This window comes from Ascaphus truei, chromosome 2 (assembly GCF_040206685.1).
Source record: "Ascaphus truei isolate aAscTru1 chromosome 2, aAscTru1.hap1, whole genome shotgun sequence".
NCBI classification, from domain to species: domain Eukaryota; kingdom Metazoa; phylum Chordata; class Amphibia; order Anura; family Ascaphidae; genus Ascaphus; species Ascaphus truei.
In genome coordinates, this window is record NC_134484.1 from 132,677,701 (window position 1) to 132,704,945 (window position 27,245).

The 27,245-nt window shown below is 43.9% G+C and overlaps 1 protein-coding gene across 9 annotated transcripts in view; it reads left to right on the plus strand.

Annotated features, from left to right (window-relative positions):
• Window positions 1–26,409, plus strand: part of SLC35D4 (solute carrier family 35 member D4) — a 154,031-nt gene extending 127,622 nt beyond the window's left edge. For 6 of the 9 annotated variants that reach the window (XM_075585076.1, XM_075585071.1, XM_075585083.1 and 3 more), the window contains one exon: window positions 23,646–26,409. In XM_075585076.1, the coding sequence (XP_075441191.1) occupies window positions 23,646–23,921 (276 nt within the window). In that variant the 3' untranslated portion in view covers window positions 23,922–26,409. The remainder of the gene's footprint in view (window positions 1–23,645) is intronic. The other 3 variants (XM_075585092.1, XM_075585080.1, XM_075585111.1) reach the window with 2 other exon arrangements.
• The last annotated feature ends 836 nt before the right edge of the window (window positions 26,410–27,245 follow it).

Consider the following 27,245-nt stretch of genomic DNA (forward strand, 5'->3'; position numbering starts at 1 on the left):
TCCCAGTTTGAGAATGATTATTTGTGCGATATAATACCCCTGATGGAAGATCCGTTTATGTCGGAGGGCTTAACTCCCTTGCAAAAGAAATGCCGTAATGATCTGGTTTGTAAGGCTTACTGCCTCAGAGACTTAAAACAGTATCTGGCCAGTGTTTTGGCCAGTGAAAACCGTGTTTTCTCCCCTGATTCCCCTTTAACTGGGGATAAGGTGAGTCCTGTGGAAATGGTCAACGCCTGTAGTACACTCAATGCCCTGGCTTTATCATTGGACATTCCTTTAGTACTCCCGGACCCTTCCGTCATGGTGGCTCTCGCTCACGACACGCTGCATGTACTTTCTGTGGTATTGGATGATTGCTTGTTAAAACAGGATCGCCCCCTGGCCGCTAACGCCGTCCACTGGCGGTTTTTCTCTGCTGCCAGTCCTGTCGCTAAACCGGGGGACGTATCTCCCTCTCCGGGAGATGACCAAACGAACCCATTAGCAATATCTCCTAACGTAGTAACTGCCACAGTCCCTAGCTCTGATTGTATGCCCGGGTTCCCTGACACCAATGATATGTCTACGTTAACCCCTGCCGATCAGTCCTGTGAGGTCCCCCTGGAGGATACATATGTTTCTCTACCCAACACTAAGGTTCTAGTATCAGAGAATAAGTTCCTTACTTCTCCTATTTCTAGCTCAGAAGCCCTTTCTCTAGGTCTTGAGGGTTTTCCAGCTTTAACCCCTGCCGATCAGTCCTGTGAGGTTCTCCTGGAGAATACATATGTTTCACTAACTAACACTAAGGTTCTAGTATCTGAGAATAAGTCCCTTAGTCCCCCTATTTCTAGCTCTGAATCCCTCTCTTTAGGTCTTGAGGGTTTTCCAGCTTTAACCCCTGTGGGGCAGCTCTCTGAGTTTCCTTTGGTAAATCCCTGTTCTCTGTCAGTCATGGTCACGCCCCTAACTCCAGAGGAGAGATTCCTGGTCTCTCCTAATACAGAGAGAAGATTACCTATGTTTTACTCTCAGGCATTGTCTGCATTAACCCCTGTAAATTCTTGATGCCTTCGTTTTTGCCTCAGAGAATGAGTCCACAAGTCAGACAACAGAGGTTGCATTGAGGGATTCCCATAACCGTACGGAGTCCTTAGATATTCTTTGCTATAAATCCCCTGCTTCAGCTCAAGTTTCCGCAGTTTCGCCTCCGGAGACTTCGGCTAAAGTTCTGGTTCCTGATAAATGTAGTCAGGAGTCAGGTTTTTCCTGATCACCCTGGCAGTGGGCACCATTGGGTTAATCCCTTCTCACTCTAGGTAGGACAGGAAGTAGACTTTTGCAGGTAGGCCATATAAGGCCCCTCCCTCTACCTGCACCTTAGTCTTTTTCCTGTCCTCACAGCTAGGAGTAGGATTTTTTATTTTCTAACAGGGCTCACCTACTGCACCTTGTGCAGATATCCAGGGTCTCAGCCTCTCTGCCCTGAAGCTCCGCGGTGCGCCCTACGGGGGGCAAGACGGAGACCCCTTAGAGTCGGGGGAGCCCCTGTCGGGGGGGGGAAACAGCTGCAGCCGCGAGGGGAAGCTTAGGTGCAAAGCCCAGGACCGATCGAAGGCGCACAGCAGCTGCAGCTGGGAGTCGTGGAGGCCCAGACTCGCCGCATAAGCACATGGACGCTGCGGTAAAGTACCCAGCAGCCCGCTACAAGCGGAGGGGGGAGCAGCCATAGCTGCGAGCAGAGGAGGCTCAATTGACCGCACTAGCGTATGGAACGCAGCGGTGAACTCCCCTAGTAATTCTGCTGCGAACCGAAGGAGGTTCATATTGACCGCATGTGTATCTGAGATACTGCGGTAAAAGGGTACAGTGCAGGCGGCCGCTCGGGAGCGTGCGCGTCACGGCACGCCGGCAAATGCGTGCACAGACACGCGAGCCGTGCACGAGCACTTGATGACGTCAGAGAAGCGACGACCACACGGTGTATGTGTGAGTGAAAGCTGCAGCATGGAACGCTCAGCAGGGAGAAGCCAAGTGCTGGATATGGATTCAAAAATGGAAACACCCAAACTTCAGTTCCCAAGACTAGGTGAGTCCTTAGTTTTAGTTCTGCATGGGAAAGAGAGATGGTATATATACATTAGGGTGTATGTTTAGTATTTATTTTGTTTTTATAAATTAGTTCGGTGGTTACCCTCCCAGAAGCAGGATCTTCAAAAGGGACGGGGGAATCCCTGTAACATAAATGAAGGTTGCTAAGAAAACTAAATGGTGTTCAGCTTGTGAGAAACCAGCCCTAATAGGGAAGTAATTATGTGAAGATTGTCTTAAGACACCTGCAGGTGATACCAATGAACAAATGAGCATTTTCTTTATTGATGAAGGAGGCTGTTAAACAGAGAGTTGATGCGGCAGTACAGCAAGCTGTTAACCCTGCGCAGGAAGATCTATATCCCAGATCAGTCTGGATAAGGGGAAAGGTTTTTCATCATATGGGTCTGAAAGTGATTGTTTTCATGTGTCAGAGAGTGAAATGGATTCATCAGATCAAGATATTCAGGAAGGAATCTGAATTTGATGTAGAAAGGGTGGATCCACTCATCAAAGCCATGATACAGGTTTTGGAACTGAAAGACATTGAGGAGTTAACCCACAAAAAAGATAAAATTTTTGGGCGAGACAAAAAGTGTCCTGGCTGCTTCAAGAGTTTCTGTACTGGCCTGCTTTGACTGGCTAAGCAGGCTGCTGCTGCTGCTGCTGCTGCTACTGCTACTACTGCTACTACTGCTACTACTGCTGCTATTGCTGCTACTGCTGCTACTGCTGCTACTTCTGCTGCTACTACTGCTACTACTGCTGCTGCTTTAAAAAGGTAGAGTCTTTACTATCCATCAAGTAGTTAAGGACCTCATTCAGGTGGAGTTGGCGCAACCAGACGCCAGAGTATTTACGCCTAAAAGGTTTGGGAAGATGTATCCATTCCCACAAGAGGAGGTAAAATTTTGGGATGTCAGCCCAAAGGTGGATACTGCTATTTCCAGAATAGTAGAGAAGACCACAATTCCAATAAGGAACTTGCGTCATTGGAGGACGCTATGGGTAGGAAGATGGATACGTATGGAAGAAAACATACGTTACCGCAGGAACATACTCATACCTATCATAGTTGCCAACATGGAAGAAGCAATACACAAAGGTGTGGAAAGAAGTGCTATTCTTAAGCACTGTCCGAAGTAAGATGAGCAGCAAAATCTATGGTTCTGGCGGTATCAGCAAGAAGGGCTTTATGGCTCAGACAGTGGATGGCTGACACAGCATCAAAGAAGAACTTGTGTGGAGTACCATTGAAGGTGAGTTCCTCTTCGGTAACAAACTGGATGCAATAATAACAAAAGCATCAGGAGGTAAGAGCACTTTTTACCTCAAGGAAAGCAGAAGATTCGGTTTCCAACAGCCTAATAGAAACCAATATAAGGAAGCATATAGACCTGGCAGGTCATCTCCAAGACAAACAACATGGAGGGACGGCCAGGACCGGCTTTTTTGTGACAGTTGCCAGTAGGAGGGCGACTGAAGCAGTTTTCTGCAACATGGGCCCAAACGATACAGGATAATTGGGTATTACAGACCATTCATCAGGGGTACAGTATAGAATTTAGAGAGATGCCAAGAAGAAATATGTTCTTAATAACATGGATACAGTCCAAGGAAAAAAGAAGGCAGAATAATTTGGCTTTAAAGAAATTATTACAAGCAGAAGTAATAAAGAAGGTACCTCAGGAAGAGGAAGTGAAATTTATTCCAGAATTTTCCTAGTAAGGAAACCTACAAGGGAGTACAGAGCAATTCTAGACCTAAGAAGTGTGAACATGATTTCAAGAGCTACAACCAGGAGACTGGATGGTGGCAATAAGACTTAGAAGATGCTTATCTACAGGTGCCCATAGCAAAGGGACACCAAAGATGCCTAAGGTTTACAGTAAATCAAGATCATTATCAGTACACAGCACTGCCATTTGGTCTGGCGACTTCCCCAAGGACGTTTATAAAGGTTCTAGCCCCTCTAGTGGCAGAAATGAGAGAAGAGGGGTAGAAATATACCCATAACTGGACGACATCCGGGTAAAATCAGGGAGTCTGGAGAAACTCCAACAAGACCAGAAGATGGTATAACCTTCCTGGAACACCACGGTTGGTTAATAAACAGAAACAAGAGCCATCTCATGCCACTCAGCTGTTAAGATTTCTGGGGGTAGAATTTGATACAGCAAAAGGAGAAGTGAGACTACCAGACGCAAAGAGGCAAGACATACTGTAGCCATGCAACAAAGAAGCTCAGGAAAGCTACCAGGGCTTCAGCAGAAGAATGCATGAAGCTCATAGGGAAATTCGCTTCAACATTAAGCATCAGAAAATGGGCAGCAATACATATGACACCAAGAATCTTGTTACACCCACACACAAAACAAGAATTAAAGTGGAGTGAAGATACCCGAAACCTGGAAAAAAAGACAAACACTACACCCAGGGCACTGGGTAAGAATTACAACATATGCGAGCAACACAGGTCGGGGTGCCCAGATGGGAGAAACATTGGTGCAAGGAACCTGGACAAACCAGGAAAAGCATCTTCCATCAAATCTGCTGGAATTAAAAGCAGTACAAGGGCCTTAGAAGCTATCCAAGACCATATAAGAGGTGGCTGTAAAAAATAGAATCAAACAACAGGTCAGTTGTCAAGTATATAGCCGAACAAAGAGGAACCAGGAGCAGAAAGCTGATGAACCTCACAGCAGAAATCCTCTTTTGGGCAGAATGCCACTTGTAGGAAATTACAGCCATACATATCCCAGGACTAGAAAATGTCACAGCAGACTTTCTAAGTCGGAGCATCATACACCCAGGTGAAGGGGCATTATAGCCACAGGTGTTTCAAGAACTGGTAGAGCGATGGGGTCAGCCAGACATAGATCTCAGGGCGACACACCAAAAACCGCAAGGTAAGGAACTACTGTGCCAGACAGTTTCATCCAAGCGCACAGGGTACAGATGCTCTCAGTTTCAAATGGCACTTCAAGTTACACACTTGGTAAATATGCCTGTTCTCTCCAATTCCCTTAATTCCGGAAACAATCAGGAAAATCAGGGAAGACCAAGCAGAGGTGATATTCATAGCACCCTACTGGCCAAGAAGGCTTTGGTTTACACACTTGGTAAATATGGCAGTAGATACACCATGGCACATACCAGATCGCAAAGGGTTGATGCGACAGGGGCCAATATGTCATCCGAATGCCAAACAATGGGCTTTGACGGCATGGCAATTGAGCAGGAAACATTGAGACTGAAAGGTTGTTCAGACAAAACAATCCAAACCCTTTTACAAGCAAGGGAAAGTTCCACATCGAAAGTATACCATAGAATCTGGCTTTGCTTTCGCGATTGGTGTGAAAAGGAAAAACAGAAGTCCTTTCACCTAGAATTGTATCAATAGTGGAGTTCCTGCAAAAAGGATTTGAGAAAGGTCTCAGTCTTAGCTCATTGAAAGTACAGGTGTCTGCACTATCAGCCTTGTTGGAAAGAAATCTGGCAATGGAAAGATTGATCATCAGATTCTTTCAGGCAGTTAAAAGGTTAAGGCCTCAAATCAAGAACAGGGTACCTACATGGGACTGGTCCCTAGTATTGGATGTACTAACAGCAGCTCCGTTTGAACCTATACAGGAGATAGGCTTGAAATGGTTATCATGGAAAATGGCGTTTTGATAGCAATCACCTCAGCAAGGAGAGTGGGAGAACTACAGGCTCTATCAGCCAAGGAACCATTCCTAGTCATACATCAAGACAAGGCAGTTATCAGACCAGTACATCAATTCCTGCCAAAAGTTGTATCACAGTTCCACATGAATCAAGAAATTGTGATTCCGACATTCTGTCCAGAACCAAAGAATAAGAAAGAAGAAAGACTACACAAATTAGAGGTAGTAAGATGTCTAAAAGTGTACCTGGAAGGATGCGAGATATCAGAAAGTCAGACAGACTATTCATCAATTCCAGAGGGACCGAAGAAAGGTCAAGAAGCTTCAAAGACAACAATTTCCCAGTGGATAGTGTCTTGTATTAAAAGGCTTATGAAAGCAAAGGACAAGATAAACCTTTGAACATTAAAGCTCATTCTACAAGGGCCATGTCTACTTCATGGGCATTTAAAAGCCAGGATACACCAGGACAGATTTGCATAGCGGCAGTCTGGTCCTCATTCAATACATTCTTGAAATACTACAGACTAGACGTACAATCATCAGCTGACGCAAGCTTTGGGCGTAGAGTGTTAGAAACTGTAGTAAAATAAAGTGTAAAGTGTATTAATAAAGGTCAAACTGATAAGGCATTAAACTGGTGTTGTCTATTCTGATGTATCCCTCCCTAAAATTTGCACTGCTTGGGTATGTCCCAATGGTGCCCACTGCCAGGGTGATCAGGAAAGGAGAAAATTTAAACAACTTACCGTAATTTTCTTTTCCTGGAACCATGGCAGTGGGCACATAGTTACCCTCCCTGTGTATGTCTAATGCCTATCAGTTATATATTTCAGCTATGGAAGAATCGTAAGACTAAGGTGCAGGTAGAGGGAGGGGCCTTATATGGCCTACCTGCAAAAGTCTACTTCCTGTCCTACCTAGAGTGAGAAGGGATTAACCCAATGGTGCCCACTGCCATGGTTCCAGGAAAAGAAAATTACGGTAAGTTGTTTAAATTTTCTCCTTTCCCTAAGCTTGGTCGCAGAGTTCCTTCTCCCGGGTATTTCACTGAACCAGCCTGTCGCCCACATAGCGGTGATCCCTGCTTCAGCACATAGTTCCCATATTATGGAGTCTGCAGTAATTTCTGGTTTTCCAGACGTTCCTTACCAAATACCTACTTCAGAGACCAGTACAGTTATGATTAATCCCCGTGTACTGTCTAAGTTCTCCTCCTCTTTAAGCTTAGGGTTAAAAGCATACAGTAGTCTGTATGTCCCTCCTGGGGTTCATATTGTGTTCCCAGGAATGTTTGCTGACGCACGGTTTTCTCCCAAAAGTGACGCTTTTTCATATAGATTAGTAAAAAGTCTGCACACTGTTTCCCTTTTCGCTGAATTGTGTCTTACTAGTTTTGAGACTCTGAGAGGTAATGATTCTCCTTCTGATTCTGAAGCTCTTCCTACAATGAGTATCCTGACTGGGGGTCCCCCTGATTTCTCTGTCCAGGCTAATTCTCCAGGGATCAGCATATCTGTGGTCACTCCCTTAGTACTGTCTGAGGTCACCATGCATATATTACAAGTCTTGGGGTTTGAATCTGAGCTATTTAGCTGTCCTGCCTTTGCTGAAACCCAGTCCCTCAGTACTGTGTCTAAATATGCCCCAGCAAACATGGGGTTACTCTGGGAAGAAATTAAAGCTCCTGTCTTAAAGGGTATTTTTTCTCACATGTCCAGCAAATCTAGAACCTCAGTAATTGTTTCTAAGTCACTTATCAATACATCTGATTTTTTCTCTAATCAAACCCAGACACCCTCACTATCGGTTAGGAGTCCTGTGATCAGAGATTTTGCACTAGAAAACACACCTATTCATGTTTTTGTCAGGTTAGGTACCCCTGTGGTTAGGGCCATTGCAGTTTCGGAAAAGACTCCTTGTACTCCTCAGGTCCCTGTCACTGAGGTACAGACTTCAGCTTCTGATGTTAGCTTCCCTCCCACCACTACCCTGGCTCTGCCTTTTTCTCAAGCTACTGATATGAAAATTCCAAGGTCTATTCCTGATTCACTGACAATACTATCTTCCAATGAAGATTTCCCAGTATTGGAGAGCTCTACTGTGGTTTGCTTCTCTGCTCCTGCTAAACCATGGTTTTGTCTCTCGGAATTGTCGGTTGCCCCTGTTATTTCCTCTCAGTTGGAAATACTCTGTTCGTATTCCAAGATTTCGGTCCCTATGCCTGGTTTACTGCTTGCCTTGTCACCTTCCATACCAATACCGGGAGATGCTTCCAACCAGCCTATACCCTTACTAACCATTACCTGGGAGCCTTCTAGAGGGAAAATTCCTCGCAAATTCCAACATGCAGTGGTCAGCCAAGACTTTTTCTGTTACAAAGTTCCTCCTGGTGTATTCGATCAACTATCAGGGCCGCTGATCCTAGATTCCGGTTCCTTTATTAAAGACTGGGCTTTCAGTGGGGGTTCCTCTGCCGTTTCTGCTCTGGAACTCTCTGGTTCTTCACAGCCCTGGATTTCAAAGACATTTTGCGAGGCGAGCCATGTACCAAAGATGTTTCTTCCATCAATCTCATATCCTAGAACTGTACTCACCAAAGAACTGTTCGTTTACGGATGCCCTTTCCACCTAAAGAATTTTAGGAACAACTCAATGTCTCCAAGACCCATGGATGGTCCTGTCTGGCCGCAGTTCTCACCGGGGGGGTGGGGGTACACTAAGGACTAACCACGAGTCTCTGGACCACGACTCTAACCCCAATCCTAGACGGTTCAGCAACAATTCCCGGTCCTCCAACTCTATGAGTGCTCATGTTCGCCCGGAGGTCTCGCATGAAGGGGGGGGTACTGTAAGGAATCCGCTCCGCGGTTTACTGGTTGCCTTACCTTGCAGACCGGTGCAGTTCTGGAACAGCTCTCCTGATGTTTGCTGCAGCCTGGATTCACTCACCAAAGTTATACACACTCCTTCTGGTATCTACTGCAGCTGTGCAGCCTATCACTGCAACCTAGACTTGCATTCACTCTTGTTCTCCTGTGCTGAAGTGGATGTTTCGTCCCTGCGTCCTTCAGCCTCCTGGATTCCTGCACTGAAGCGGATGTTTCGTCCCTGCGTCCTTCAGCCTCCTGGATTCCTGCACTGCAGCGGATGTTTCGTCCCTGCGTCCTTCAGCCTCCTGGATTCCTGCACTGAAGCAGAGGTTTCGCCCTGCATCCTTCAGTCTCCTGGATTCCTGCTCTGAAGCGGAGGTTTCCCTGTGTATCTCCAGCTTCCTGGTTCCTGGGGCCTACTCTTTCCCTAATCTAGAGAGGCCGTGTCCTGGTTCCTGCGCTGTAACAGAGGATTCCCCAGTCCGCTCAGGACTCTTGCGATGTGCACTGGTTTACCCGTGCAGCTAGGCGGTGTGCTACGCTGGTCTGCTTACCATCTCTTGTGACCAGCACCATGGGCCATGGTCGTCGCACGCGCAGAGGCCAACCCCGCGCTCCTAAGCTGAAGCGGGGCTCTCCTGACTACATGTTGCCGAACTATTGCTTGAACAATGTTTATCCTGATGTCTCCTGTCCTGACCCTGGCTTGTACAACGACGACGCTGTCTTCTCCTATCCTGATCCTGCGATATATGACAACGAACTGCGCAATCCGGATCAGCCTGCGCGGTCTAAGGTCGGTGCTTTTACAACCCCACCTCAGCCTCGCGGTCCGACCCAGGTTTGTGGCGAGCACAACCGTGACAGAGGCAAGCCATAGAGTGCGCGACTGTGCGTGATTCTCCAGCAGACAAACAATTTTGTGTTTGTCGCGCGACGGCCGGGCCACTTTGCGCGGTTCAGCCACTGAGGGCAAACCGCTCACAGGACGTCAGGGCCACGCCTCCCCGTCGCTGTGTATCACAGGCCAGATCGTTGGCCGACAGGCGTGTGCGACGCCATGCGCTCCGTCACGCACGCGCCTACTATATCCGCGGCCTTAGGGTCATTCATCATATCATCCAGTGGGGAGGATGAGCCCATCATTGGGTCTATCTTTTTTGGTTTAGTATTTAATATTGTCTCGCCCAGAGGAGCACGTGTCCCCCCTGTCACGGTGAGATTATGGCAGGCTGTATAAGGTCACATAAATATATATAACAGCTGATATGTATTTATCACTGGGTCTGAACTGAAACGAGTCTTAGATATAATAAAGTGAGTTTATTCCTTAGGATAGGTGAACACACGAATAATACAGTAACAGACAAGAAGTACACTTACTTAGGGGTTGGGGAATGAGAAGTTAGATGTAGCATTTCTCTTCAGCAATCAGGTAATCATTCAGGTGATGTCAGGTAACCATACCAGCAAACGAAGATTAACGAAGGAATATGGGGAACAGCAGTTTATATATCTTTTGTCCCTCTATTCTTAACCTGAAGTACCTGTGATTGGTGTTCAATTATCTCCAGCCAATCTTTGATGGGGGAACACATTTTAGGATAGGCCCCCCTGCTAGCTGGCACATGCGCAGTAGAACTCTGGGGTCTCATTTCTGTAACCCCCCATAGGCAAATGGAATGCCAGCCAGTCTACCCATCTGGACCTCTAGCAAGATAACCTTTGTTGAAAGGTGATAACTGGGACACTTGGAGACTGCTCTGGTTTGAGCCTCCTCCGCCCTTAAATCATCAGGGAGGGTGACAAGACTCTTTGAATAACACTTAAATCCTAGACATTACAATGGAACAGGGGAACAGGGAAATACACATGTACATGTCATTACAGGGGTTAAATCACTGTTCTGGGTCTTAGCCCAGTTAACCCTTTGACTCCCGGGTGAGGTCAGGGGATGGCCCAATGGGGTGTAACCCCCTTAATCCCGGGCCACCCCCTTTCTCCCTCTACACCCCCCACCTTCCCTCATTTCTCTCTTGGCTGAGCGGGGGTTACCTCTTTTGTATTCCCATCAAACAAAGTTAAACAGTGGAGATAGCCTTTAATGAAACTTTCTTATATTGTTGCTAGTGGCATCAGACGGTCTTGTTATTGGTTATATGTATTTATGTCATTATTATTTCAGTATGTTTTTCTTATACTCGTGTTAATGTTATTATCCAAGGAGTTTATGCTATTAACACATACAAATATAAATGCAGCAAATATGTACATTGTAACAAAAATGAATAAAATATTGGAGAAGATGAACCGAAAATGGAAAATTATGAACTTAAAGCCTATCAAATAAATAACTAGCCACTTGGGGGTACTATGGGGTTAATACATTGAAAGCTTGGGGTTGGGTAACTTTCATTTGGCTATCGTAGCTTAGTGAATTGAGCCCTGAACTTTGTAAATGTCAACGGAGTCTCCTTAAAGGGAGAGCTATTGTATTAAAGGCATGTTCTTTGGTCCATAACCTTCAAGTCTCGCTCATTTGTGCCCTTGTATCTTGGGGAATGAGGAAACAACAAGTCGAATAATCGTGCATATGGATGGTGAGTCAGCACAAAGAAGAGGATAGGAGGCAGCAATAGGAGTAGAGATTGATTCGGTTACATTCATTTTCTCATGGGCACCATTCGTGCCAGACTCTGAGAGTAGCATCTCTGTGATGGAATACAGGAAGCCTATCAGTCTGTACTTGGCAGTCGGCACCCAATTCTTATTCCAAAGGAAGGAGCTGGTAGAAAGCAAGAAACAGAGGGTCTTTGTTTTGCAGCCGAGAATTTAAACATGATGAAGACACTCTGGCACAGGCTAGAGGAATGCACACCTGCTTTTCAAGGCCAACGGTGCTACGTTTATGAAAATATTCCTTGTCGTGTTTGTTCAGATTGATGATGTACAGTATACTGTACAAAATGATGGCAAAATTACGTTTCTTTAGGTAGGAAACAAACATTTATTTTTCTAAGAGGTTTGAAAAAAAAATTCTTGTACATAAGGGACAAAAATGTTTTTGTGTTTTAATTTCCTTGGCGAAAGGGAACTTGGACCTACATGTTTGGATTCTTAACTTAAATGAAAATGATTAATAAGCCTGATTGGAGTTTATTTTCATGGCTACATTTTAGCCACTGTTTATACTGTCAGACATCTCACGAAAATGAACATGCTTTTGCACAGTGGAGACTGTGGAGGTGATTCACTAAGGGTCATTGTGAGCTAATGCGCCTGATCTGACGTGAACTGCAATTGGCTTGAATGGCAGTAAATGCCAGATCAGGTGTTAACGTGCAACAAACCTTCGTGAATCATCCAAATCTGCAGATTTTTCGCAGTGTTTTTACCAAAATTCAAACCGAACACGGAAAACACGGAAATCCAGAGACAGATTGGACCGTAAGAACAGAGCGTCTCTCAGGTGTGCTCCTTTTTGTGCACAAGGAACATTGTACTGGCAACCAAGAAGTGGAAGTGGTGTGCTTTTAAAGGAAGTAAGGGGGAGACAGAGCTATAGGTGTTAGCAGTGAGAAGTAGAGCTCAAAAGTACAGTATGCTGTGACAGTGGTTCTACCCAGCAGCTGATTTAGCTCACACCGCTAGAGCTGCTGACCTGAATAGCAAAGGTTGTGGGTTCTGATCCTGACACCAGTAGCCCCTTCCTCACAAGCTGGAAATCCTTTTCGGAAGTGTGGGGTGTGAGTTATTTAAATATACTTTGCATATCTCATTATTCTCTCATTAGCATATCTCCCATTAGCATATCTCCCAGGTAACTACGGTGTGCTCCTTTAGGTCTCTCGCCAGCGAAAACCCTATTTTTCAGGGTTCGGAATTAACAAACAGATTCGACATGCTAACCTGTCTGGAGATTTTCAGTGATGGGAACGAATCTGCCTTTTTGAGACTGATCCACGGAAATCTGTGGCTGCAAGAAACTTGCAAATTTGCAGCGGATTCGAATTTCTGTGAAACTTTCCCTATCTCTAGTCTGCACACTTCCAACTAATTATATGATATGAATTCTACTACAATGTTTACTGTGTACTGACCGTCACTGCCTTATACCTATTCCCCTCTATTCAATGTGAGGTATCTGCTATGGAGAAGATCTCTTCTGTGTGTTGGAGATGGGTACAATTGATTTATGGAAATCTGAAATTTAGAACTAAAAAAAAAAAACCCATAAAATATTAATCCATGTGGAAAATTACTACTTTCACCCTTGAATTGCATTTATTATTTATTTATAAAAATGTTTTACCAGGAAGTAATACATTGAGAGTTACCACTAGTTTTCAAGTACTGTACAGTATGTTCTGGGCACTGCGTTATGATGACAATACATGGTTACATTATATTTAAGGACATTTCATGAACAGTTAGAGATAATGTGTTATTACCGTATGTAACAGTTACGGACAAGATTAAAATGTGAGACAGCTGAAGCTTTGAAAGAACTTAGCTTGGTGGTAGCTTCGAGACTCTTTGGTCGTTTGTTCCAGACAGGAGGTGGACGTTAAGAGAAGGAGGAGTGATAGAGTTCTTGTTGAACCTTGGGACGTGAACAGTCTTTTGGAGACGGATCTCGGGTGATAAGAGCTGCATGTGGTAGGGGTGAGGAGTTTGTTCAGGTTGCCAGGTAGTTTGCCCAGAAAGTATTTGAAGCCAAGACAGGAAAAATGGACCTTGAACCTGGACAGGATAGCCAATCTACAGTAGTTCGCAGGGATGTTGTAGAGACATTAAAGGACAAAGCAGCATACAGGCATACCCCGCATTAACGTATGCAATGGGACCAGAGCATGTATGTAAAGCGAAAATGTACTTAAAGTGAAGCACTTCCTTTTTCCCACTTATCGATGCATGTACTGTACTGCAATCGTCATATACGTGCATAACTGATGTAAATAACGCATTTGTAACAGGCTCTATAGTCTCCCAGCTTGCACACAGCTTCGGTACAGGTATGGAGCTGTTATTGCTGTTCAGGACGTGTTGACAGGCACATGCGTGAGCTGTCGTTTGCCTATTGGGCGATATGTACTTACTCGCGAGTGTACTTAAAGTGAGTGTCCTTAAACCGGGGTATGCCATGTATTGAGTTGTACAGGGTGTCTAGTTTGGTGAGTTTGGGGTGCTGTACCATACATGGTATCATGGAGACTGTCTTAGTATTCAGACACATTTACCTAGAAGGTCCTAGGTAACTTAATACCAATCTTGGTTTTCACGTCGACTCTTATACATATTTATCTAGAAGGTCCCAGCTAACTGGTCACCACCCTTCAGACTCACCTGCAAAATCTAGGAATATTGCACCAGTTAGTTATCTCGGTTCCATTCCACACTGGATCTCATTGCAAACTTTTAAAAGGATAGTTATCATGGGGTGTTTTGGGTGAAAACCAGATTAGAGTTGGCTAAGGAAATTTTTCTTTGTACAGTAATCACTTAATTGGGAGTGGACACATTTTTCCATGACTTTGGATAGTATTGGGAGAAGAGAGGTTGCCCTGTGGTTGGAGTGTAACGGTGGCTCGCCACAAACAGGATAGGGCCGCAGGGCCGAGGTGGGGATATTGACACACCGACCTGAAGCTGCGTCCGGATGCGGGACTCATCTTTGTGGGTAGCCGAGTCAGGGTAGGAGAGAGCAGCGCAGTAGGAGGGCAAGCCGAGGTAGAGGAGTAGAGATGTACGGATAGTAGGGGTCACTAGCTGGGGCCGGCAACAGGGAAGGCCTCAGAAAATCAGGTAGACCTCAGGAAGCTGTGAAGGCAAGGCAAGGCAAGGCAAAGCAGACGTGCTTGTGACTAGCACAGGTCACAAAAGGATTATGCTTAGGGTGAGCAGATTTTCAAATGTAAAAACTGGGACACATTAAAAAATATTTATAAAGCAAATTAAATCACAAACTGCGCCCCAACCCCATTTTTTACTTTCCTACCTCTCTCCATCCTCTTTTCTCCCTCTCCCCTCATCCTCTCTCCCCGCATCCTTTGCCCCTCATCCTGTCTGCTCCCTCTCCCCCATCCTCTCTCCCACCATCCTCTTTCCTCCCCATCTTCTCTTCTCCCTCTCCCCCATCCTCTCTCCTCCCTCTCTCCCCCCCATGTGCGCCTTCATTTGTCTTTCATTTGTTTGTTCCAGCAGCGTGCGGTGGTCATTGAGTATATGCTCCACGAGTATGATCGCGGCCTTAATCTGCGTAGTGGTATCACAGAGTTTTAAGAACTCTGTTTGGAAATAATCAAGCGCAGAATCGGGGTCAGGTAACAGGTTGATTCTGTACCTAGGGCAGTTGGTAAGATCAGCCGGAAACTTTTGTGGGTTAAAGTAACCAAATGTTCTAGTGAGGAGAACTATTAGGCAGTTCAAAATGTGGAGGTTTTGAGTAGTATCATGTGATGAGAAATAAATTCCATCACCCACAGCAAATAAAGAGAACTACAATATCAAATCCCCAAAGTTGGTATTGGATACCTAAGATAAGGTTAAAGTATAAACTATCATAATGACTTCAGCCCTGTCAGTGCAATTTTATCACAATACTGTATGTTGACGGTTAGTTTTACCATAGGATGTAACTTTGTGTTCATAAAAAAGTAATAAAAGTACAATTCAAAACTGGTATGTTGACACCTGGCTCAGAGAGAGGCGCTGTTTTCAATGTGGAGTTCTCACCTGAGCAACCTCCCTCTGAATTTAAACATAGGTTTTTATCTACCTACGCATCAGGTGATTGTAACCTTTTCAAATTATTACATTTTTGTCATATATATTCTACTGGGTAAAAGTGTGCACACAATGCAAAAGTATGTGAAGTATTATTATTTATAATACGTTTAAAAATATATATATATATAGACAATGATTGATGGAAAGATGCCCACCGTCTGTTGTCTGAGGTTTGTGTGGTATTTGAAAAGGTCCTCCTCCATTCTTCAGTACTTGCTTCTTGGCGCTGCTTTGCTCTGCGTGACCTGCAGCTTGGCTCCTTTCCCAGAAACAGAGCGGATTCAAAAAAAAACTTGACAAAGGTCACACATCGTAAGCTTCAGAGTAACATTTTGCAGTAAAAGAACAGCAAAATGTTTTCACCCTATTATGGGTTACTAAAACTGTTTGGGATTTGTTTTTGCTTTTTTAGAGAATTCCTTTCTGCACCAGTCACCCTGTGCATACACATTTGCATTATAGCTCTGTAGGCAGTGACGTGTTTGTTGGGGAAAAAAAGGCTGAATATCCAAGTAAAGAAAATGTCAGGGTCGGACTGGCCTGCTGGGGAAATTCTGACTCCAACCACAGCCGACTGCGAGGAATTGGGGGGCGGGGGGGAGACAAGCCAGTGGGTCTGTGCTGTGCTACAATCAGATTCTGCGGTGGACTCTAGATGCCCCAGTCTGAGACTGGAAAAATTGATACTACATTACAATAAATATTTGAGCTTTAAATAATGAATTGTTTTAGAAGAAGTAATTATCCACTCCCGCTTCATAATCCATATATGGAATTTCCTCTTGGTCCTAATACAAGAGTGCTGTTGCAGTGTGAAACTTTTATTAATTCATACCATGCTAGGACTGAGTTGCTCACCAGCAACTACTGCAGCCACATTCGCTTGTGTTGCCCTCACCATCTGTGATTGTTTATTACAACTTCACAAATGTTTTGGGGAGGTATTTATTTCAGTTACGAAGAAGCAGATATAGTTGTATTGTACACCAATTCACAATATCAGGCTAAAACAATCGGGGGGGGGGGGGAGAGAGTATATTTTTTAGTGAGAAAATCATAAGCATGAAATAGAAGTTGCAGAGCTGGTGAAAGCTGAGCATAGTCAGTATCTTCCTGTGAAGGCCCTGCCCTCACCTTCTGTGACCAAAAAGGATGAATCTAGGAGGCTAGTGCGTTCATGTCTTACCTATCAAACCAAGAATAGATATATGGAGGGAAAACAAAGTTGTCATTGTCTTGAAAACGATTTAATTCATGCTTAGTCTTGTTTGGAAAGAATGGCTGATCCTTGTTTTCATTTGTGTAGAACAAGTTTTCAGTTGTGTCTAATCTGGTAAGGTGAAAAAACATGTTTGTGACAGTCTGGGAGAGGGAGATGTGTGGATGAAGGATAGCGTTGTCAAGAAGATTAAATAGATGGGAATAGGAGCCAGTCAAGGACAATAATAGCAGGGCACCACTTCAGGGACTCGACCCATCAGAGGGAAGGAGTGAAGAAAGGAGTGTTGTACTAGCCTTGCATTGCGCGATTAGTCTTATGATTAGAGTTAAGAGTGGGAAATTACAGGAAAAAGAGTTTGTTTGTAGGCAAGTTCCTCTTGGTTCATGGGAAATTGAAACAGGGAGCTGGGAGAAGAGAATGAGCAGTTATTGCCTGGGATTGTGCAGATGCAAAGAAACTAAGAAGCAGGAGGCCCAGAGCTTGAGTACAGCAATGTTGGTAAGATCAGCATGGGAAGAGTGGGTGTGGACTAGGGTGAGGAGGTTAGCTGGGCAGAGGACAGCACTGATCAAGATAGTGTTAGTTTGAGAAGGAACAGGATACAATGGTGAAAAGAATGTGTAAAACAAAACAGCGGGTGGGAAAAACAATGAAAGTGTCAATGCGTACGGATTTGGCTGTTCGCATTACCTGTGACATTTTTCTACACTGAACCAGCCAGGAAAGGAAGGAGCCAAGAGGTACTGGATGACACTCTTACAGGTAGTATTTTGGGACAGCCTCATTTTTTACATATCACACCATCTGTGATATTTTCTTACCCTGAACTACAGTAGCTAGAAATGGTAGTGCTTTGTGGATGCTGGATCAGGCAATAATCTTCTGATGGGTAGCACGTTCTTTGGATATCACTGTCTGATATTTTTATTCCCTAAACCAGCCAGGGATGTTTGGGCTGGGGAGATACTGGATCAGGTATGGTAAGATATTCTTATGAGTAGCACTTTCCCACAGCTCTACCTGTAACATTTTCCTACCCTGGATAAGATGGGGGATTTAAATGGCCTGGGAGATGCGGAGCCTGGTTTGACACTCACACATAGCATTTTCTCACAGATACATACACAGAGCCTGCGCTCCTCCCTTTATGGAGTATGCCGCTGGTAAAAAGATTGGCCTTACATTTATGGAAAGCAAACACATAATTTCAGCACTCCTCCCAAATTGGCTTGCAATTTATTAGTGAGATTTCTACATGTTGAACCTAAGTCTAATAATAAAGGAGCCATTTGGTTGCATCTTTTGATCAAAACATTATTCAAGCCTACTGAGTCTGTCAAGGTAAACTCAAAATTAGGCAGGTACCTATACTAAATGAGTAATATTTCTAATTATCCTATGGATTAATATGTGAAAATGCCAAAGGGTTGAATGAATGAAGCATAATGCTTTTTGGGATTTAGTGCAATTAAAAGCTGACATAAGCCAGTAACAAAGTTCCCTTAACATTATGAAAGAAAACTGTGGGTGCACAAATTCCTTAGTGAAAAATAATAATACACATATTTTTTTTATTACTGTCAGCCATAGACACTCCCCGCCTCTGCAGCATTTTCTCACAGCCCTGCCAATGAGACATCGCTACCTGTGACATTTTCCTATCTTGGACTAGGCAGGAAATGAAGGGACCAAGAGATGTTGGACCGGGTCATTCTTACAGGTGACATTTTCTCACAGCTCTACCTATTGCAAAAAGCTGCTACATGGCAGGATATTTTCAGAGGTAGCATCGTATCACTACTTGGCTGTGAAAAAATTCTACTTACTGCACCGACACACTTTATTCGAGCAAATACCCAGTATGTACCTGGCAGATACCTGGAATGCGCCGCTCCTCACCTCTGACAAGCCCCGTTGCATTTGCCTTCCCAGCCTGGGTTCATGCCTGGCTGATGGGCGGCTGATCTTTTAAATGATAATGATTAGGATTTAATGGGCTGCAATGCTTCGCGTGTCTACCAGATGGCATAAATTCATGAATTGTAATGCAGTATATATATATATACTGTGCAGTATTGCAGCCAGCGGGAATAAAATGCTTCAATCCCTGCCTGGAAAATACCTCAATGCACTCGGGCAGAAAACAGTCACAAACCTCAATACACCCGGGTATACCCGAATTCGTGGGACTAGCCGAGCTCGAATAAAGTGTGTCGCCAGTGTATAGGAAAATGTCACCGGGTAGCAGTTTTTCACAGTATAACAGAGCTCCCCACAAGAAAAGGTGCAGAGACTCAGTGTTCGACAAACCTATACATTTGCACGCCCCGGGCGAGTGGATTTAACATCGTGGCGAGCTCCTATTGGCCCAAGCAGCACACGTGTGGTACTAGGTGGCGAGTAGATTTTTTGGTGATTTGTCGACCACAGATATATATATATATATATATATATATATATAAATATATATATATATATATATATATATATATTCAGCGGTTGTCGATCCACTGCTGGATGAATGCCTCCCCAATAATCTTCCAGGTACCGCAGTTGCAAGTCTCCCTTCTCCACGTTGCTCCAAAACATTTTCTGATTTCATCCACCCATCTTACCTTTGGTCGTCATATTGGTCTTTTAATTTCCCTTGTAATCTAGTCGAGTACAATCTTTGTCCAATGATGGTAATTTATGTCACGGGAGACCAGGTACTTTTTACACCATTTATATATTACCGGGATCATTCATTAGGCAGAACAAGATAGTAAAAACAAATTGTGTTTATTTTGGTAAACCTACGTACAAGAAGAAGAAGAAATACACAAGGAACAGTAAAAATACACTTACTGGGGATCTTGGGGGGGGGGGGGGAATTTAGGCTTTCCTAAGTGCAAAGGCGCCCGATTGGATGAGCTTACCCTGACTGGGACATACACCCGGTTCTCCTGGTCCTCTTTTCTGCTTCAATTCCTAGCCGCGACCGCTCTGTTCAATTCTGAGAACTTGGGCGCAAAAGACGGGACAGTCTCTGCGAGGCAAACTTTTCAGGCTTCAAAACGAAGTCGGTTGCTCTGTTATTTCGAACAGAGCCACTTTGAAAAGCCTGCCTCAGCTTCATCGATAGATCATTGGTTGGCTTGGGTGGACAGGCTCCCTCTCTTGGTCAGCACCTTACATACACTCCACTGGGCTATTCTCAGAACGGAGGGGGAAGGAGCAGCCAATCGGAGAGTGGGAATTCCTCCCCGTCAGCCAATAGAAAGGGGCTCGTCCCCGGCCGACGTCAGAGGAGTAGGCGTACCCAGCAGGCTCGAAAAACCGGGTGAGCGGAAAATATGATTTTAGCCAAAGGGAAAGCAAACTCTATGGCTGCATCCTCACTGGCTAACTCATTGCCACCTGCAGGGTCGACTCCTCAAAATCTGGAAACTACAAAAGGTGTCCCCACGGGGTGCACTTTGTAGTCCAGACCTGGCCATTCGCCCTTCGCTCGCCCACCAAACGTTTTCACACCTCTCGACATCCTCTCCCCTTTGAACTACGGACTCTGTGCACACTTGCTGGCACCTTAACTGGATGCCTGGGCAACCTTCATAGAGCCTTATAAGAATTGTATCAAACTTAATAAAGCATACTTTAATACATGGCGGACATTGGGGAGACTCATGACTGTAAGGGACTTAGGACTGGGATATTGGGGATCGAAAATCAGGAGTCTGGACAGCCCCGGTGTAATTCTACTCGTGTACCGGCAAATAGTGCCTGCACGTCGGGTAGAATTAAGGTACTACCGGTAGCTCCGGACCCTGAATTCCTGCAACCAAAATAATTACATTCATACCCAAATATCCCACCTAAAAAGTACACACCGCAAGTTTCGTGAGTCTGGGGTTAAGGGAACATGGAAAGTGGAAAAGCAGGGATCACTTTAATTTTTCATGTAAAGATACCTGGCCCCTGGCTTATAGTGCTGGATAGCTGCCAGGGACCCAAGGGCAACCAGAGGGCTTAACCTTTATTATGAAGCCTGGTTACCCTTGCCCATCACAATTTCTTCTTGCGATATGTCTTTGTCACGGGAGACCAATGCTTTTAACATCTTAAATTACCCGGATCCTTTGACTGAGCAAAGCAAGAGATAAAATAAACTGTAATTCATTTACAGAATGAACATACACAGCTTTATTTACAATTACAACGAAAAATACACTTACTAGTTACGATGTTAAGTCTTGTTACAGGATGGATCTTTCACTGCATGATAAATCTTAGGTGAATCTGTTACCGCATGATGACTCTCATCCCTGATGGGCTGCATGGATTATTATAGGGTTATTGAAGTCTCTTCCTTCACCCCTTCTTGCTAACACAAAAAAGGTTGGGAATCTCTGCTTTAACTTAAAACACCTATAACTCTCTTCACCTTATACTTGGTGAGAGATGTACTGAACCCCACACTGGGCTCTGGGGTTTGGACATATACCGGGACCTGTAATGTAATTCAGTTCCCTGCCCGTTCTTACTGTCCTGGTCTGTCCTGAAGCAGGGAGATTTGGCGGTGAGCTGCAAACTGCTTTCTAGGGAGGTTTTTGTCTGGTGGTCTGTGTTCCTCAGGTATCTGGGGGATTCCTGAGTACATGTTTTGGGGTAACCCGCAACACTGGCCCCCTTCTACCCAAACACATCCTGACAAAAGTCCACCGTAAAATCACCCCTGAAACTCACGCCCTGCACATCTCCGCTGGTTGGCCCTCCTGGAACAATAAAAATACACATACACCTTTATTACAAGTGCAGTTACATGCCATGATTGGGTTGAAGAGCTGACAATCACAATTCCCCCATATGGCTCAGGGGCACCCAGCCGGGCCAAATACCTTTATTACTGGCCTGGGTACACCCTCACCGCCACAGTCTTGCCCACTGCCATTTTAATTTCTTCACCCATGTGATGATGTCACAAACCTTTTGTTTGTTTTTGAACCCATTCATTAATTTTTCCTGTCTCCAGGTAATACAAATCATGCATCTCTCCATACTTCTTTGGGTTGTCTGAATCATCTGAATTCGCTTGGCATTTAGGGTCCATGTTTTACATACATACGTGACCACAAGCAGAGTACACTGGTCGAAAACTTTCCTTTTCAGTAACAGTGGAAGGCTCCCTTGAAAGATTGTCTTGGTTCTTCCAAATGCGCTCCATCCTATCTTCATTCTCCTATTCATTTCATTCAAATGATTCCCAACCATTTTTATTTGCCGGCCAAGGTAGACATAGTCTTCGACTCCTAGTTCTATTCCGTTTATTTCAATCTTTGCAAAGTTGACACATTTGTTGAACGTCACTTTGGTCTTTGCTGTGATTCATATGGAGGCCCAAAACCTTCTTACTTGCTTCTGCCCGTCCTCTGATTTGTTGCTGCAGGTCTTCTGGAATTGTGGCAAAAATAACAATATCGTCTGCAAATCGTAGGTGACTCAAATATTCACCATTGATTTTGATTCCTTTTTCTTCCTAATTCAATGTCTTGAACAGTTCTTTAAGGGTTGCTGCAAAAAGCTTTGATCTCCCTGCTGCCATTTGTGCAGTGTGCGAGTTTGAATAATGACTTGCAGCAGCAGCTGAAAAAATCACATCACCTACAGACTTTTGGCCTACTACATGGGACTGTCCATTTAAGATGATGGTAGTTGGCACAGATACAGCTGGGTAAACGTCTTTTGTCTTACACACACATTGTACACAGTCACTCATCTAAAAGCGTCCATGTAGATGGCACTGCTGCATAAAAGATAACATATACTAAAGCTTCTTATTAGTCTTAATAAAAAAGAAATGGCAATGTGCCCTGGCATAGCACCTTTGGTAAGTAGTCTATAAGCTTTTTTTTTTTTTTATTTAGTAAGGAGCTTTATTGTTTCATAAGAAAACTAAATTTTGAGATTTAAATACAAGATTGTTGCTTGGGCTAGTTAGGTTTGTCATGGATAGTTTATTGTGCAAGAACTGGAATGGGGCCAGTTCAGAGCTGGCAAGATCCAACAACCAAAATGAGTTGCGGATTTGTGGACCAAACACAGTACAGCAAATAAAATGCACATTCACATGTCTCAGACAGATCCACAAACCTGCCTGGACCAAAAAGGAAATTATACTGGAAGTTCTGGTTTAAAAAAAAAGTTTGGTCTAAAGTATGTGGCTACTAAAAAAAAAAATACAAAAAATAACTCGTAGGAGATTATTCATTAAACTGTACTATTACCCGATCAACACTATCTCATTTGACTGAATAACTCCCTTAGATTTGGCATGTCATTCTTATCGGAACATGTTCCCTAGTCGTTCAATAAATCTGTACTGTGAGAATGTCGGGTCTCTTAAAATACAGTTCAGTCCTTCTTGTTTTTGAGGTCTGTTTTAGCAAAATATATTATAAATGATTGATGCCATTTCAAATGAATTGTAACTAAAGTACAAACCCCCTTAAAAATAACACTGTACTATTTTAGTGGCTATCTCAAAATGAAAATGATGGTGAGAAGCTTTTTTTTTTTTTCTTCTAATGTAACCTCTACTACATTATTTCTCAACGGGTTTCCGCGGTACCCTGGGTTCAGTGAGAGGATCAAAAGGGTGCTGCGGGATTTCCCCATTCTCCCAGAGCAGGGAGAAAGCCGGGCACCTGGTAGGGGGCTGAACAGTTTCCTCCATCCTAAATGTAATGGCATTAGAACTGCAGAAGCCAAACAAACATCAACGGTGTGTGTATATGTGTATATATCTGCTGCATTCAATCAGAATCCCCATCACAAAATAAACATATACTCAAAACATGAGTCACTCAAACCTACCAACTGGACAACATGCTCTCAGCTGTAGCAGGGTTAACACTTCCATTGCTGTGATCTAACTTACTTGAGAAGAAAGAACAAAGAAGTATTTTTGTGTAACCCACTTGTTGTTATTTATGTGGTTGTTTGTCTATTTAACAATCTTCTTGTGCATTTTCATCTCCGCAGCTTCCTGATTGGTGTCCTCGGAGAAGCACTGCTTGTTTATACAGAGCGGGCAGGAGCATAAAAACCAACTTAGAAGACATGAAGAGTCCGTTGTTTCACCACCGGACACAAAATGTGGGATTGTCAGAGCTCTACATCGCACCAACCCATACACACAGAACAGATGCTGAAAATGTGGGCCCAGAACGCCGATTAACAGTTTACCCATTTGAAGGCAAGCTATTGCTATTGCCTGGCAAGCATTACCAGGATGCTTGGCTCCCATTAAGGGGTTAGATAGTCTAAAATATAGATCCCACAATGTGGGATTTTAAAGTCTATTGGGGTTCAGGGCCGCCGACAGGTTTCTCCCCCCCCCCTCTCTTTGTCAGCAGTCTTGCGAGCCACGCCCCCTTTCACACACCCCCCTTTCACACCTCGCGAGCCCCCTCCTCTATTCCCCCCCTCTTCCCATGTATTTCTCTCCTCTTCCTCACTCACTCTCACCCCTTCACCCCTCTGTCTCTTCCTCACTCGCTCTCTTACACCCCTTCTCATTCCCCCCTCTGCTTTCACTTAACCCCCCTCTCAATCAATTCCGTTCTCACAATCCCCCTACAATACAGGTAATTACCTCCACACAATAATACTAAATTACCCACCACCCCCAAATACATACTACAAATACATACAACACACACACACTTACTTTGGGGATGGTCTCAGGCCTCTGGTGCCCCGGATCTCCCCAGCTTCAGCAGGCCTCCTGGACCTGCCTCTCTATCCCACGCCGTGCCCAGCTTCCAGCGCACACCGGCATGGCAGAGAGAGGGAGGCCTGCAGCAGCTGGGAAGAACTGGGGCCCACAACAGCGGGACGCAAAAGTTGGTCCTGACCTCTGGCCGGGCTCAACTTTCAGTGCCAGCCAGCTAGGCACCCACCCACACCCACCGGGCCCAGGACACTTGTCCCGGCTCTCCCACCCTGTCGGCGGCCCTGTCGGGGTTATTCACTAAAGTTTGGTAGATTTTACAGTACAATAATAGCCAATAAACTGAATACATTATATATAATAGTGTGTATTATTTACAGGGCTTTTACATGGACAGCTGTGGAAGGGATCTAAGAAAGTTAGATCCCTTGATTTCAGTGGTTATTAGTTTGGGGGTATTGGCCGGTTTACTCCTGGGAACAGCAAATGTCCTCTAATGAACGACCAACGATGTATTAAGTCACTTGGCTGTATTTCTATATGTGCCTTATCTGTATTCTTTTGTTAGCTCCGAAACAAGTGCATCTAAATGAATGTTTGTGCTGCCCGTGTATTGAAAAAGAACAGCACCATCTTTAGAACTGTGCACCCTGGTAATGAGCTTCCTCCCCATGCAAAGAACAGACGGGATTCAGCAGCTGAAATGAAACCGGGAAAGAACTTGTTAATTGACAGAATAAGAGTTAAAAGTTACACAGAACATGATAATTAAATTAATCATAATATTTTTTTTTTAATGCCCTGTATTTGGGTAATGCATGTCTGAAAGACTCTTGTTAGGGTCTGAACCAGAGGGAGTGGAAAGATATAGAGTATTACCGGGATGTGAAAGAACATGTAGTAACCTTAACAGGGATGATTGGCAGATAATGTTTGAATGGAAACTCTGCACACACAAAAAAAGTTCAACAGTCTGTTTTTTTTTTTCTCTTTCCATTGTGTCCCACAAGCTTTGAAAAGATCTCTTTAGGTTTTTCCATTGCATGTTTAACAAACGGATATGATGATAAAGATGTAATAAACTCCCAAATGATTTGCCAATGCAGAGAATAAGTACAGCAGCATTTAATGCCATGACAAGATATTGGTTCTACATGTGTGATGCCTCCAAGTTACTGCGGTTATTGAAATGAATCAGGAAATAAAAGGAGATCGGATTTTTGGGGACACAGAGTAGTGTAATGTGCTTTACATGCTGGTACCAGGCTATGATTCCAGTATCCGTTCTAGGCAGTGCTGTGTACATTGGAAGCACTGTGTAAGAAATTAATTCAAAATGATTCAACATCTCTGGCGGCCATCTGTGATTTGTAATATAATTGATAAAATCCCATGTTCAGTATCTAGTATAGTATTGGTTATTGACTTATAATTGCCGGTTCAGCAGTTGGGGGAAAGTACGAAGCAATATTCATACCCAGCGATAGACTAAACTTGTTATCATCTTATATACAGTAGTGATCTCAAAACAAATCACAGACCTTCAGAATGTCCAAAAGAGAGAAGACTTCACTTGTTGGGTGTGATAAGGCACTTCTTAGCAGCTATCTCTGGACAAATTGTGATAGGAAATATGGATGCTGTCTCTGCACAACAAAAACTAGTGGTGCTAAGCAGTGACACGTTACAAACCATTTGCAGCATTGTGTTGTGTCCTGATTCTCAGTGCCGCATAGTAACTATAGCTAATAAGGCTGCCCTGATTTTTGCTTCTCACCAGCTAATGTAAACATATTTTAAAATACACATTTCAAATAAACGGCACAATACACTTTTGTAGCTTCATACATAATATGTCGTACCCTATTCCTGTATCTCTGTGCTATTGGCAAAAGTTTGAATGCTATGCAACACTTGGGGCTCAGTATCTGGGAAGGTTTTAGGTCTTATTGTCAAAGGAGGTGGAGTGCTAAAGTAGGCACTTGTGTATACAGTCAGTGTTTTGTTAGGGACACGCATTGTATTTTCTGTTAAAAAATACAATAAAAATACGCCAGTTTTGTTTTTCAGAAAAATACTGAAGTCAATTTGTTACCTTCATTTAAATAAGGGTCTAAATTGCATGGAGGCAGCTTCAAATGCTTAATGCAACCACAAAAAAAGTGCACTTTAAAAGAAGCTCCGCGCTGCACCAGTCATAGGTTTTGGTTGATTGCCCTTGAAAATGCTGCAGGGTGGACTAGAGGAGTGTGGGTAATTGAATGACACACAGCATCATGTGGCAGCGGATGGGGTTCAGCTTCAGAACGGAGCATAGCACAGCGATCTCTCTGTGGGAGGCACAGAAGAGTCTAATTTCACTGAATGTACATGTGCCTCATATCATAGGATCCTCTATTAATATATGGTTCCAGGAGGCTACAGGGGAATGGATCTCTGACAAGACTGTATCAATCAATTGGGCATTATTTCAGAATGCAATGTATCTAAACTGAATGTATCAAATAAAAAAATAAACAGGCGACTTACAAATTAAATGGGGAAAAATTAGGACAATCCTTGATGAGGTAGGATTTAGTGCAAGATTAGCAATAGTTTTATTATTTATTTTATTTATTTATAAAAATATTTTACCAGGAAGTAATACATTGAGAGTTACCTCTCGTTTTCAAGTACGTCCTGGGCACAGAGTTAAAACAAATAATACATGTTTACAAATACAGTTACATAATGAGCAGGGTATACATTATATACAAGACATTGCGTGCACAGTTAAAGATAATGTGTATTATGGGCGTATGAAACAGTTACAGACCACATTAAAATGTGAGACAGCCTTAGTTTTGAAAGAACTTAGACTGGTGGTGGATGTAAGAGTCTCTGGTAGGTTGTTCCAGTTTTGGGGTGTA